Source organism: Pecten maximus, chromosome 2 (assembly GCF_902652985.1).
Source record: "Pecten maximus chromosome 2, xPecMax1.1, whole genome shotgun sequence".
NCBI lineage: Eukaryota > Metazoa > Mollusca > Bivalvia > Pectinida > Pectinidae > Pecten > Pecten maximus.
The window spans coordinates 22314806-22331276 of NC_047016.1; the positions used below are offsets into that span (position 1 = coordinate 22314806).

Genomic DNA, 16471 nt, shown 5'->3' on the forward strand with positions numbered 1-16471 from the left:
ATACTACAGCAATTCTACTGCAAACTAAATGTGAGAAAGTTTATGATCATTTCTAGTGAAACACAATAAATCATATAACTATGAAATGTCTTATTAAGCACCTATAGAATGGTTTATCTGTGAACACCTTGGTTGCTAACAGTTAGAATATGTGGCCCTCCTAGTGGGGGCAGCTAGTACTACCTAGAACAGGAATAAGAGTAACCAGGAAGCACCATTGTGACCTATAACACTACAACCACCAATCTACTGCCTACCTACATTGTATATAGCTTCTCATGTATCTTAACCTCTATCAAATATCAATATTACAAATGTCTACCAGGGAAAATACATATATATATATTTATAGAAATATATTTTATATATCATTTTCTAGTGGTTTATTTTGGAATATAAACATGGAAACCAGCTATTTTGAATGTTCGATTTCAAAATACATCCATGTCTAACTTTACAACACTACAGGGGAGACAACTCTGTCACGGGATTTACATGTACTTTGTCATCTTTCTAACTTTACAACACTATAGGGGGACAACTTTGTCACAGGTTTACCTGTACCTTATTTGACCTATGACATCTGTCTTACTTAACAACAATATAAGGGAGACAACTCTGCCAGAGATTTACCTGTTCTATGTCATCTGTCTAACTTAACATCAATACAAGGGAGACAACTCTGTGACAGGTTTACTTGTAACTTATTAGACATATATGCAATGTCTAACTTGCCAACACTACAAGGGAGATAACTCTGTCACAGGTTTACCTGTAACTCATTTCACATATGCTATCTGTCTTACTTTATATCACCATATGGGAGAAAACTCTGTCAGATGTTTACCTGTACCTTATTTGACCTATGGCATCTGTCTAACTTTACAACAATATAAGGGAGACAACTCTGCCAGAGATTTACATGTTCAATGTCATCTGTCTAAATTTACAACACTACAAGGGAGACAACTCTGACAGAGGTTTTTCTGTAACTCATTTGACCTATGACATCTGTCTAACTTTACAACACTACAAGGGAGACAACTCTGACAGAGGTTTTCCTGTAACTCATTTGACCTATGTCATCTGTCTAACTTTACAACACTATAGGGGAAACAACTCTGCGAGAGGTTTAGGTCTCACACAACTAATTACTTCACTATATGTTATTACTAATGACGTCATCCCCTAAATCGCTCATTTGAAGTTCAAATGTTGTGAAATTTATATCAAATTTAAGTTTGAGGATTTCCAGACCAGAAAAATGATGTTATTGGATAGGTTTAATAGCATATAAGAGCACACCAGTACTTGGAAGACAGTAACCCTGATATTTACAGTGGACAGGAGAACCCCCACCTGGGGAATTCCCGCCTTTTTACACCTGGAATCCTACATCTTTCTATTCATACCAGGAGTGTAGATTTTCGATTTTTAAAATCTCAAGACCCTACTCTTTATTCTCGTAATAGAAAGTACCAATTGCATGTGTTATTTACTCAAGAATTAGCTACAAACCCAAGAAACACATTTTCTTCAGGGACTTGGTTCAGGTGAAACACCAGCTGATTGGCTTAATTAGTTGTGCGAGACCTGTGTACCTTATTAGACCTATATGTCATGTCTAACTTTACAACACTACAAGGGAGACAACTCTGTGAGAGGTTTACTTGTACCTTATTAGACCTATATGCCATGCCTAACTTAACAACACTATAATGGAGACAACTCACAGTTTACCTATAACTCATTTCACATATGTCCTCTGTCCTACTTTACATCACTACAAGGGAGACGACTCTGTCAGAGGTTTAGCTGTACCTTATTTGACCTATGACATCTGTCTAACTTAACAGCACTACAAGGGAGACAACTCTGTCAGAGGTTTACTTGTACCTTATTTCACATATGTCATCTGTCTAACTTTATACTTAACACTATAGGGGAGACAACTCAGTATAGGTTACCTTTTATTTATCATTAAATCAAATATCTACCTAAACAGGACTTAAACTAATAATCTATATGTGTACCTTAAGGAAAACCTTGTTTTAAACATTTAAATCAGTCAGTTGATCTGGAGGAATGTCTACAGCAAACTTAAAACTGGTGTGCAATTGTAGCTGACACTTCATTACAGAAGGAAATTGATTAACATTTTTATAACAACCTTCAGCAACAGAATCCAAAATGTATCCTAACCCATTTGCAGATTAAAAATATTTTTTCTTATTTAATTAATTTGGGTTATGTTACTTGAAGTATGGAGTAGCTTTGTTATTATGCTAGTGATAATTAAAACAGCCACCTGAGCAGCATAAATTCATGCACACAGTGGGTAGAAAGAGTAAATAAAAAAGTGATTTCTGCATGATATTTATTTTTTTGCTCATTATATTTGTACTAATAACACCCCTCTAGCATACCTAGAGTGAAAACATCTAAAGATTTTTTTATCTTTCAGAAAAAAAAAATCAGAATATTGTTTCATTTTTTTCTACAACCAGCGCTAAATTAAGTTGGTAACATCCAGAAATTAAAACAATAAAGTTGTAGGCAAGGGATATTATATACAATATTTACAGCTAGGCAATTGAAGTATATTTGTATTAACATATGTTTACAACCAAACAAGGGAGATAATAACTAGGTACATCTAGAAGTACTGTATAGAGCCAAACAAAGGAGACAATGGCGAATGTTCCCAGCAAAACAAGGGAGAAATTTATACTTTGTAATATCAGAAAAGGGAGATAATTGGTTAAGACAACCAGACACAGTAGATGATATTGGATAAGGGAGGTAACTCATAATTACAACCAGACATCGGAGATACTACTACGATGTTTAATTAGACAAGGGAGATAATTAATTAATACAATCGGACAAGGGCGATAATACTTCTATATTTAATCAGAAAATGGGAGATAATCAAGGAATAAAATCAGACAAGGGAGGTAATACTACTATGTTGTACAATCTAAAAGGGAGATAATTAAGGGTTACAACCAGACAAAAGAGATAAGGTAGGTTGTACAATTATAAAAGGGAGATAGTTAATCTATAACCAGACAAGGGAAATATTTAATGGATACAACCAGACAAGGGATATAGTACAATAATACAATCAAACAGGGGAGATAATTAATGGTTACAACCAGACAGGGGAGATAATTAATGGAAATAACAAGACACAGGACATAATATTATGTGTATAATCAAAAAGGGAGATAATTATATAACAACCATACATGTAAGCAGACACCTTCAAGAGAGATAACTAATATGTCCAACTCCATCAAAATTTCTACTAATAAATGAAGAATCAGAATTAACAATCAAGAAGAAAAGTAGCATGAAACAAGCAAAAGTCAGAAGTTAGTCTAATATATAAAGCTACACTGAAAGGTAATAGAGAAATGCAAATGAGTAAAAGAATAAAAAAAATCTCTGAGAAAGAAAGTTTTCACCTACCTCATGTTGTACAGAGCAACTGTGACAAATATCACAAATATAGTGCCCACAGCGATAACAGCATACGTCCAGAAATTTAGTGTTCCTTCTGGAGAAACAAAACAATATTTACAATATAATAAGACATAATTTACATGTTAGTGAATAATTATTGTTTATTTAATTAATGCTTGAAATAAAAAGTGAAATATTGCAGTGCCAAAATAAGCTAATACTAATAAAATGAGGATTGTAGCCTTTGTTATATTTTACAAGTAACAGAGAAATGACAGGTTGATGTAGAAGTCTTCCCGTGTAGTAATTGAGTAGTTGGTGATGATACCAGATGGCCAGAGGAAGACACGTACTGGTCAGCATTCTGTTATTTTATATACATCAATACTCTTACAATATATCTCATTTAGTTTTCAACTTTGAGATTCAACTAAATAATCTAATCATAAGTTTCAAATCTACAGATAAACAAATATAAAATTTTGTATTCAACTACAGAATCTAATTTCAAAGCTAAAAATAAATGGAATCAAATTTTGGATTAAAATGTGTGTAATAAAACTATAAATAAGAAATTTTATAAAATTCCTGTAACAGAGAAACTGTAAATACATCAATAATTACTTAAGGACAGTTTTTATCCATAACAGTTAATATTTTAGTCTAAACATTATCTCAAATTGTCTTTATCATTGAAAACAATCATAGATAATATTTACATGGGAACCACATCAAATAATAACAAGATCAGGGATATCGCATCAATTAGCCTATTTTAATGATTAATTAAAAGAGGCACACAAGTTGAGATTTAAACTGTTGTCAACACAAAATAATCAAAAAGAGCTTTATTAAGTGTTAATAGGGAAACCAAGATCAAACTGAAGAATGATGGGAACATAATGCTTATAAGATTATGCCTATTGTAAGTATAGGTAATTGTTTGTATGATTTTAATCAATGTAGGTAGATAATTAAATTATTGTTTTTTTACTGCTCACACACTAATTAGTTAATGCCAATTTAAATATTCAGTTTTCAACTTTTGTAGATTTTGATCCATCAAAGCAACATACAAAATATATATATAATCCATGAAAATGATGTGTCAAAATGTATAGTTCCTTCTCCTTCAATATTACTACGTATTTATTTGAGGGAAAGTACTGTTTGATGTTCTGATAACAAAGCATGTTGTAATTCCAATTAAGGTATTGAAATATTATCTATATTTATCATACTTGTTTACAATGAGTCATATTTACCACCGGTAGACAGAGGTTAATAAATGACTTTTTATATATGTATACACTGTATGTAGTTAGCCATATATGTGGGTACTGTTTCACAGCTGAGGAAAAAGATGAAGTTTGATGCCTTGTTTTATAAATAAATCATAATACAAGTATTACCTTAAACAGGTTGGTATTAAGGAAAAGTAATATTATTGCAGTATGTTTTGAAATAACAAATTACTTTCTAAAAATAGATTAATCATGCAGATTTCACTCATGCTGTAATACATATTTGGTACAGGTGGTTAATTCTTATGGACTAATAACCAATCATTGATAGGACGGTATAGGTAAGACTACTCGGTATACTGTATAAAAAACTTTCATATAAAGAAGTGTTTATCCTAATACAAAAATTAGTATACTTTTTGTTAATAAAACTTTAAAAAAAACTTGATCATTGGATTTTGTTTGCTTTTTTCATTTAAAATATTAAAAACAAGACGGCCACATGTCAGAAACATTTCGAAGTCATAATAGAATAATGAGGTTTTACAATGATCTCAATAGGAAAACCAGGACACAAACAAAGACCTGGACAGCTCAGTTTATAGTTCAGGAGTTCCATTATCAGTTGTGTATGCACTTCTTTGGATGTATGAAGCAAAAATGATAAATATCATTTCATATCATATACGATTTATATCTTTTACAGAATTAATTGAGATAGTTCAGTTAAAATTTCGATGGATCTACAACATTTGAAATATTTCTGTCAGTATGGCTTTGTGAGTATTAAAACAAATGAAAAAAAATAAAATTAAAAAAAATGAAAAAAACATTGGTGTGCTTCTTACCTTCTTCATTTTTCTTTACTGAGTCAGAAATATTTGAAATTTTAGATAGAATGCTATACCTATGGAAATTAAAGTCTCTATATATTTACACCCAAAAGAATCATGAATTCTGTATATTTACACCCTACACACAGAGATGTTGAATCATGAATTCTGTATTTTTACACCCTACACAGAGATGTTGAATAATGAATTCTGTATATTTACACCCTACACACAGAGATGTTGAATCATTAATTCTGTATTTTTACACCCTACACAGAGATGTTGAATCATGAATTCTGTGTATTTACACCCTACACACAGAGATGTTGAATCATGAATTCTGTGTATTTACACCCTACACACAGAGATGTTGAATCATGAATTCTGTATTTTTACACCCTACACAGAGATGTTGAATCATGAATTCTGTGTATTTACACCCTACACAGAGATGTTGAATCATGAATTCTGTATTTTTACACCCTACACAGAGATGTTGAATCATTAATTCTGTATTTTTACACCCTACACAGAGATGTTGAATCATGAATTCTGTATTTTTACACCCTACACACACAGATGTTGAATCATGAATTCCGTGTATTTACACCCTACACACAGAGATGTTGAATCATGAATTCTGTATCTTTACACCCTACACACAGAGATGTTAAATCATGAATTCTGTATCTTTACACCCTACACACGGAGATGTTGAATCATGAATTCCGTGTGTTTACACCCTACACACAGATGTTGAATAATGAATTCTGTATATTTACACCCTACAACAGAGATGTTGAATCATGAATTATGTGTATTTACACCCTACACCGAGATGTTGAATAATGAATTCTGTATATTTACACCCTACAACAGAGATGTTGAATCATGAATTCCGTGTGTTTACACCCTACACACAGAGATATTATTGAATCATGAATTCTGTGTATTTACACCCTACACACAGAGATGTTGAATCATGAATTCTGTGTATTTACACCCTACACAGAGATGTTGAATAATTAATTCTGTATATTTACACCCTGCACACAGAGATGTTGAATCATGAATTCTGTGTATTTACACCCTACACCGAGATGTTGAATAATGAATTCTGTATATTTGCACCCTACACACAGAGATGTTGAATAATGAATTCTGTATATCTACACCTTACAGACAGAAATGTTGAATACTGAGTCACTCCTACAGGGTTGTTGAATTAAGTACATATCTACTCCCTACAAACAGACAGGTAATGAATCATGAATTCTCTATGTATTTATTTCCTAAAGAATTGGATATGGTGCATTCTCTATAATTTTATACACCATGTAGACAGATTGTGATAAATTGAAAATCTACCGATCGACTTGAACAGAAAGCAAACTGAATTGTTATCTAATTTATAATGAACTGTTTAACAAATGCAAAACATTAAAACAGGGTACAAAGTAAAGCTAAAATGTAATAGCAACTTATCATAATCAATTGTTACAAAATCTATGTTATCACATATGACAAATTAAAACATTTGATAATTAAGAAAATAAAATTGAAAAAAATATTCATACCCTTTTTTCAATACAAATTTTGAAGTATCATAATGTTAAAACATATTATAATCTTGAGTTAAACACATAAGGACACCAAACTGAAGAGATACCGAAACAAAAAGGAAAACAACATACAACTCTAGCTATAGACGTATCAGCCAGGAGCTACAGAATCCAACTATATATACATGAAGTAAAATATGTTACAATGAGTTACATCAAACTACATGTGCAGCGACAGCCAACTACTTATCATCATTAGCACTGCTTGTCTATGGTAAGGGGAAAAAAACTTTCAAGCCCTAGCTGTGAAATGTTCGGCAGAATGTTGGCCAGTAAATGACATGACAGGATTTCCATCACATTTTTCTCTTTAATTCCAATGGCAGCAAATGTTGGGGCTGAATTTCCATGTAATCATCGAATAAATTGAGTTAAGGAATCAATTTAGTGGCTATATGAACATCACCAAATTGGATATCATCTGATTTTCTGCTTGGATAAAATTACCATAACCATGAGTAACCATAAGTAACTCATTATAAAAACCACCAAATTAGGATTTTACCCTGTGGAAACAGGTATTTGTTTGGATAAATATTCAACTATGGAAGAATATCTATTCATAAGCAAGAGTGTTGAATCTTTTTTCCAAACCATTGAATTTGAGATTGATGTATTTTCTGGTGTTGTGAGGCTCTCAAGTCTTGTTAGACATACATAAGCAGAGGCAGCTAAATCTCTACTAGAGATAAATCACACAAAATGTCAAATCTAGCAGACTGTTAAAGCAATAATAATAAATCCTGAAAACAGTCAAATCTACTGAAATCTCCAATCTTCTGTGTATTGACTTACTACAAATAACTATATAATGTTGTATTAATGGGAATAGTCGACAGAAACAGAGATAAAACAGATACAGAGACAATAGACATTAGAGACAATAGACATTAGAGACAACAGACAGAGACAATAGACATTAGAGACAATAAACATTAGAGACAATATACATTAGAGACCCTGTCTATATTTAGTTGTATGTGTCCATTGGTTCCTGTCTATAGTTAGTTGTATGTGTCCGTTGGTTCCTGTCTATATTTAGTTGTATATGTCAGTTGGTGCCTGTCTATAGTTAGTTGTATGTGTCTAAATATAGACAGGAACCAACGGACACATACAACTAAATATAGACAGGAACCAACTGACACATACAACTAACTATAGACAGGAACCAACGGACACATACAACTAAATATAGACAGGAACCAACTGACACATACAACTAAATATAGGCAGGAACCAACGGACACATACAACTAAATATAGACAGGAACCAACTGACACATACAACTAACTATAGACAGGAACCAACTGACACATACAACTAAATATAGACAGGAACCAACGGACACATACAACTAAATATAGACAGGAACCAACTGACACATACAACTAAATATAGGCAGGAACCAACGGACACATACAACTAAATATAGACAGGAACCAACTGACACATACAACTAACTATAGACAGGAACCAACTGACACATACAACTAAATAGACAGGAACCAACGGACACATACAACTAAATATAGACAGGAACCAACTGACACATACAACTAAATATAGACAGGAACCAACGGACACATACAACTAAATATAGACAGGCACCAACGGACACATACAACTAAATATAGACAGGAACCAACTGACACATACAACTAAATATAGACAGGAACCAACTGACACATACAACTAATTATAGACGGGAACCAACGGACACATACAACTAAATATAGACAGGCACCAACGGACACATACAACTAAATATAGACAGGAACCAACTGACACATACAACTAAAAAACTATAGACGGGAACCAACGGACACATACAACTAAATATAGACAGGAACCAACGGACACATACAACTAACTATAGACGGGAACCAACGGACACATACAACTAACTATAGACAGGAACCAACGGACACATACAACTAAATATAGACAGGCACCAACGGACACATACAACTAAATATAGACAGGAACCAACAGACACATACAACTAACTATAGACAGGCACCAACGGACACGTACAACTAAATATAGACAGGCACCAACGGACACATACAACTAAATATAGACAGGCACCGACGGACACATACAACTAACTATAGACAGGCACCAACGAATACATACAACTATCTATAGACAGGCACCAACGAATACATACAACTATCTATAGACAGGAATAAACGAATACATACAACTAACTATAGACAGGAACCCACGGACACATACAACTAAATATAGACAGGAACCCACGGACACATACAACTAAATATAGACAGGCACCAACTGACACATACAACTAACTATAGACAGGAACCAACGGACACATACAACTAAATATAGACAGGAACCAACGGACACATACAACTAAATATAGACAGGAACCAACGGACACATACAACTAAATATAGACAGGAACCAACGGACACATACAACTAAATATAGACAGGAACTAACGGACACATACAACTAACTATAGACGGGAACCAACAGTAAAAACAACACCCAACATGAGTATGGTACTGACGCACCACTAAGGAAACTGTTGTGTATGCAGATTGTACAATACTATTTCAAACAGAGGAATATTTGCACATATATTCAATATCCATTATATCATTTTTGTTTATCTAAGACGTACCTGTTTTTTCATTGGACGATTGTCCTCCTACCACAGTTTGATTATCCATGAAACATCCAAACAATGTATCTCCCTTATAGTAGGCAATAAATCCCTCTTCACAAGCACAGTAGTTAGTGTCATTGCAGTAGGCGTTATCCTGGTTACATGGTGGGGAACAGCTCAGCAGATTTAGCGGGCGTAAATTTCTATCACAGCCACCTAAAAAAAAGAAAAGGCAAATTTAATACTCAAATTATCACTATTTTTTTTTTAATTATATATAATGTATCAATTTCTTACAGACTGTTGTTTTCAGGAGCATGACCCCATTAAGGAATATGTAGATGTTTAATTTACAAATAAAACGCTGTATTACTATATAATTTGGTCTGATCACATACACAACACCTCTCTTTGACAGAGATAACCAGCCATTTAAAACCTTATTCGGTATGATGGAGCTTGAATGGTCAAACAAGCTCACCCTGGCTGGAGTATGATAACTTTATATAGTAATGGTCATACCAGCTCACTCTGAACTGGAGAATGATAACTTTATATAGTGATGGTCATACAAGCTCACCCTGGCTGGAGTATGATAACTTTATAGTGATGGTCATACAAGCTCACCCTCAACTGGAGTATGATAACTTTATAGTGATAGACATACAAGCTCACCCTCAACTGGAGTATGACAACTTTATAGTGATAGTGCATACAAGCTCTCCTGAACTGGATATGATTTTATATTAGTATTATCATACAAGCTCACCCCCTGGCTGGAGTATGATAACTTTATATAGTGATGGTCATACAAGCTCACCCTGGCTGGAGTATGATAACTTTATATAGTGATAGTCATACAAGCTCACCCTCAACTGGAGTATGATAACTTTATAGTGTGATAGGTACATACAGGCTCACCCTGAACGGATGTATGATAACTTTATATAGTGATGATCATACAAGCTCACCCTGGCTGGAGTATGATAACTTTATATAGTGATGGTCATACAAGCTCACCCAAACTGGAGCATGATAACTTTATATAGTGATGGTCATACAAGCTCACCCTCAACTGGAGTATGATAACTTTATATAGTGATGGTCATACAAGCTCACCCTCAACTGGAGTATGATAACTTTATAGTGATAGTCATACAAGCTCACCCTGGCTGGAGTATGATAACTTTATATAGTGATGGTCATACAAGCTCACCCTGAACTGGAGTATGATATCTTTATATAGTGATGATCATACAAGCTCACCCAAACTGGAGCATGATAACTTTATATAGTGATGGTCATACAAGCTCACCCTGAACTGGAGTATGATATCTTTATATAGTGATGATCATACAAGCTCACCCAAACTGGAGCATGATAACTTTATATAGTGATGATCATACAAGCTCACCCAAACTGGAGAATGATAACTTTATATAGTGATGGTCATACAAGCTCACCCAAACTGGAGCATGATAACTTTATATAGTGATAGTCATACAAGCTCAACCTGGCTGGAGTATGATAACTTTATAATGATAGTCATACAAGCTCACCCTGAACTGGAGAATGATAACTTTATATAGTGATGATCATACAAGCTCACCCAAACTGGAGTATGATATCTTTATATAGTGATAGTCATACAAGCTCACCTAAACTGGAGTATGATAACTTTATAATGATAGTCATACAAGCTCACCTAAACTGGAGTATGATAACTTTATAATGATAGTCATACAAGCTCACCTAAACTGGAGTATGATAACTTTATAATGATAGTCATACAAGCTCACCCTGAACTGGAGAATGATAACTTTAATAAAGTATACACAAAAACACCACATTTGATGATGTTAGATTCCATCATCACAAAGTTATCACAATTTTTTCTATTTCCAATCAGATAAATCAATACTGACATTGTCAATTGAATACTCAGATGATTAAACATCATAGAATGAACCATTTCATCATGTACATGTTGTCTTCCTGTCTGTGCTATAGGGAGTTGATGGCAAAATCACAGAAAAACCAAATACTCCTTTCACTCTCTGTGCTATAGCGATGGCGTGGACAGCAATATCACAAAAAAAAAAACAAATACTCTTTCCAGTCCCTGCTATAGGGATGGCGTAGATAGCAATATCACATAAACTAACAACATTTGTATAGAAGGAAATATATAGCTCTTCAGTCATGACTTTGTTAATGTAATGTCAGACATTATATTTAAAATAGACTTACATTATCCTCGTGCCTCCATAAAACATTAAATTGTCATCGAAATAATCCAAGCGATGTAGCAACAAACAGCAGGTTTTCTGGTACTGTAGCTGACCTAGGATTATCCCACAGTACACTGAAAAAATCTGCCTAAATCACTGACGAAACTCACAGATCCAAGCAACTGACTAATTATATTGCTTTGTGATAAATCACCACATTGTGAACATGTCCCTGCCTCTGGCATAGTATTAGGTAGTGCAGAGAGCTCTCTGTAGTACCTCAGTATGGCCGTACCTTCTCTAGTATAGTGTTACAGAATGAGGAGAACTCTCTGTAGTACCTCAGTATCGCCCTACCTCCTCTATCATAGTGTTACAGAATGAGAACTCTCTACCTCAGTATCGCCCTACCTCCTCTAGTATAGTGTTACAGAATGAGGAGAACTCTCTACCTCAGTATGGCCCTACCTCCTCTAGTATAGTGTTACAGAATGAGGAGAACTCTCTGTAGTACCTCAGTATCGCCCTACCTCCTCTAGTATAGTGTTACAGAATGAGGAGAACTCTCTACCTCAGTATCGCCCTACCTCCTCTAGTATAGTGTTACAGAATGAGGAGAACTCTCTACCTCAGTATGGCCCTACCTCCTCTAGTATAGTGTTACAGAATGAGGAGAACTCTCTACCTCAGTATGGCCCTACCTCCTCTAGTATAGTGTTACAGAATGAGGAGAACTCTCTGTAGTACCTCAGTATCGCCCTACCTCCTCTAGTATAGTGTTACAGAATGAGGAGAACTCTCTGTAGTACCTCAGTATCGCCCTACCTCCTCTAGTATAGTGTTACAGAATGAGGAGAGCTCTCTACCTCAGTATCGCCCTACCTCCTCTAGTATAGTGTTACAGAATGAGGAGAACTCTCTACCTCAGTATCGCCCTACCTCCTACAGTATAGTGTTACAGAATGTGGAGAACTCTCTACCTCAGTATCGCCCTACCTCCTCTAGTATAGTGTTACAGAATGAGGAGAGCTCTCTGTAGTACCTCTGTATCGCCCTACCTCCTCTAGTATAGTGTTACAGAATGAGGAGAGCTCTCTACCTCAGTATCGCCCTACCTCCTCTAGTATAGTGTTACAGAATGAGGAGAACTCTCTGTAGTACCTCAGTATCACCCTACCTCCTCTAGTATAGTGTTACAGAATGAGGAAAACTCTCTGTAGTACCTCAGTATGGCCCTACCTCCTCTAGTATAGTGTTACAGAATGAGGAGAACTCTCTGTAGTACCTCAGTATCGCCCTACCTCCTCTAGTATAGTGTTACAGAATGAGGAGAGCTCTCTACCTCAGTATCGCCCTATCTCCTCTAGTATAGTGTTACAGAATGAGGAGAACTCTCTGTAGTACCTCAGTATCGCCCTACCTCCTCTAGTATAGTGTTACAGAATGAGGAGAGCTCTCTGTAGTACCTCAGTATCACCCTACCTCCTCTAGTATAGTGTTACAGAATGAGGAGAGCTCTCTGTAGTACCTCAGTATCGCCCTACCTCCTCTATCATAGTGTTACAGAATGTGGAGAACTCTCTGTAGTACCTCAGTATCGCCCTACCTCCTCTAGTATAGTGTTACAGAATGAGGAGAGCTCTCTACCTCAGTATCGCCCTACCTCCTCTATCATAGTGTTACAGAATGAGGAGAACTCTCTACCTCAGTATCGCCCTACCTCCTCTAGTATAGTGTTACAGAATGAGGAGAACTCTCTGTAGTACCTCAGTATCGCCCTACCTCCTCTAGTATAGTGTTACAGAATGAGGAGAGCTCTCTGTAGTACCTCAGTATGGCCCTACCTCCTCTAGTATAGTGTTACAGAATGAGGAGAACTCTCTACCTCAGTATCGCCCTACCTCCTCTAGTATAGTGTTACAGAATGAGGAGAGCTCTCTACCTCAGTATCGCCCTACCTCCTCTAGTATAGTGTTACAGAATGAGGAGAGCTCTCTACCTCAGTATCGCCCTATCTCCTCTAGTATAGTGTTACAGAATGAGGAGAGCTCTCTGTAGTACCTCAGTATCGCCCTACCTCCTCTAGTATAGTGTAACAGAATGTGGAGAGCTCTCTGTAGTACCTCAGTATCGCCCTACCTCCTCTAGTATAGTGTTACAGAATGAGGAGAACTCTCTACCTCAGTATCGCCCTATCTCCTCTAGTATAGTGTTACAGAATGAGGAGAACTCTCTACCTCAGTATCGCCCTACCTCCTCTAGTATAGTGTTACAGAATGAGGAGAACTCTCTGTAGTACCTCAGTATGGCCCTACCTCCTCTAGTATAGTGTTACAGAATGAGGAGAGCTCTCTGTAGTACCTCAGTATCGCCCTACCTCCTCTAGTATAGTGTTACAGAATGAGGAGAGCTCTCTACCTCAGTATGGCCCTACCTCCTCTAGTATAGTGTTACAGAATGAGGAGAGCTCTCTGTAGTACCTCAGTATCGCCCTACCTCCTCTAGTATAGTGTTACAGAATGAGGAGAGCTCTCTACCTCAGTATGGCCCTACCTCCTCTAGTATAGTGTTACAGAATGAGGAGAGCTCTCTGTAGTACCTCAGTATGGCCCTACCTCCTCTATCATAGTGTTACAGAATGAGGAGAGCTCTCTGTAGTACCTCAGTATCGCCCTACCTCCTCTAGTATAGTGTTACAGAATGAGAACTCTCTACCTCAGTATCGCCCTACCTCCTCTAGTATAGTGTTACAGAATGAGGAGAACTCTCTGTAGTACCTCAGTATGGCCCTACCTCCTCTAGTATAGTGTTACAGAATGAGGAGAACTCTCTGTAGTACCTCAGTATCACCCTACCTCCTCTATCATAGTGTTACAGAATGAGGAGAGCTCTCTACCTCAGTATGGCCCTACCTCCTCTAGTATAGTGTTACAGAATGAGGAGAGCTCTCTGTAGTACCTCAGTATCGCCCTACCTCCTCTAGTATAGTGTTACAGAATGAGGAGAGCTCTCTGTAGTACCTCAGTATCGCCCTACCTCCTCTAGTATAGTGTTACAGAATGAGGAGAGCTCTCTGTAGTACCTCAGTATCGCCCTACCTCCTCTAGTATAGTGTTACAGAATGAGGAGAGCTCTCTGTAGTACCTCAGTATGGCCCTATCTCCTCTAGTATAGTGTTACAGAATGAGGAGAGCTCTCTACCTCAGTATCGCCCTACCTCCTCTAGTATAGTGTTACAGAATGAGGAGAGCTCTCTGTAGTACCTCAGTATGGCCCTACCTCCTCTATCATAATGCTACATTCCCTAGGGAAACTTTCAGATGGAAAAAGACATAAAAGTCAAAAACTTAAGATTTCATCAGGAATTTGTTCAAATTTCCCATATCCCTCCAGACCAATAGAAATACTGCCACACAAGAACTGTGCCTTAGACTTGGCTCATATTTAACAACAATAGCACTGAATCTCCACAGCAGCAGCATAACAGTGGTTAATTGCCCCCAATGCGACAATTGCCTTCGGATGCTGGCGTGATGTCTGGAACAAGTCTGTATCAATATATTGCATTTGAACACAGCTTTCTGAAGTGTGAAAAGAAGTGAAATGCCTGTAACTCTCACTTTTAAATTCTAACAAGAGATCCCAGAGGGATCTTGGCGCCCACCATTGAATGATCTTTATAGGATCCATGTCAGATTGATCTTTTCTCTACTTTTCCCTTCCTCTAAGTCTTACTAATCTGTGTAAATTCAGAAACAGCCCTCTAGTACTTTTCAAACAAGGGGAACCTATATATAAAATTTAAGATTTAGCGATAATGGCTGTCTGTTGTTTTCGGATTGGTCCCAAAATGCAACACCAGGGACCAAGGGGAAGATCCCTTCAGTACCTTCTGTAAAATAGCGATAACAAACTTCAATTGTCAAAATACAAGATGGCTGCCTGTTGGGCAGGTTGTTTTCTGACTGGTCTCCAAATCCAATATGCATAACTAGGCACCGAGGGCAACCTACAAATGAAATTTGAGAAAGATCCCTTCAGCACTTTTTTAGAAATAGCGATAATAAGTTTCAATTGTCAAAATCCAAGATGGCTGCCTGTCGGCCATGTTGTTTTCCGATTGGTCTCAAAATGCAATATGTATAACTAGGCACCAAGGGGAATCTACATATGAAATTTGAGAAAGATCCCTTCAGTACTTTCGCAGAAATAGCGATAACAAACTTCAATTGTCAAAATCCAAGATGGCTGCCTGTCGGCCATGTTGTTTTCCGATTGGTCTCAAAATGCAATATGCATAACTATGCACCGAGGGGAACCTACATATGAAATTTGAGAAAGATCCCTTCAGCACTTTTTTAGAAATAGCGATAATAAGTTTCAATTGTCAAAATCCAAGATGGCTGCCTGTCGGCCATGTTGTTTTCCGATTGG

At 36.3% G+C, this 16471-nt stretch overlaps 1 protein-coding gene across 9 annotated transcripts in view; it reads right to left on the reverse strand.

Moving 5' to 3' along the window:
* LOC117321526 (thrombospondin type-1 domain-containing protein 7A-like) overlaps nucleotides 1–16471 on the reverse strand; it is a 282966-nt gene that overhangs the window by 17113 nt on the left and 249382 nt on the right. For 7 of the 9 annotated variants that reach the window (XR_004531377.1, XR_004531376.1, XM_033875961.1 and 4 more), the window contains 3 exons: nucleotides 9822–10022; nucleotides 5561–5578; nucleotides 3475–3562 (listed from right to left, as the gene is read on the reverse strand). Coding sequence is in view for 7 of the 9 variants with exons in the window: in XM_033875961.1 (XP_033731852.1) it covers nucleotides 3475–3562; nucleotides 5561–5578; nucleotides 9822–10022 (307 nt within the window). In the remaining 2 variants the exon portion in view is untranslated. The remainder of the gene's footprint in view (nucleotides 1–3474; nucleotides 3563–5560; nucleotides 5579–9821; nucleotides 10023–16471) is intronic. The other 2 variants (XM_033875962.1, XM_033875959.1) reach the window with 1 other exon arrangement.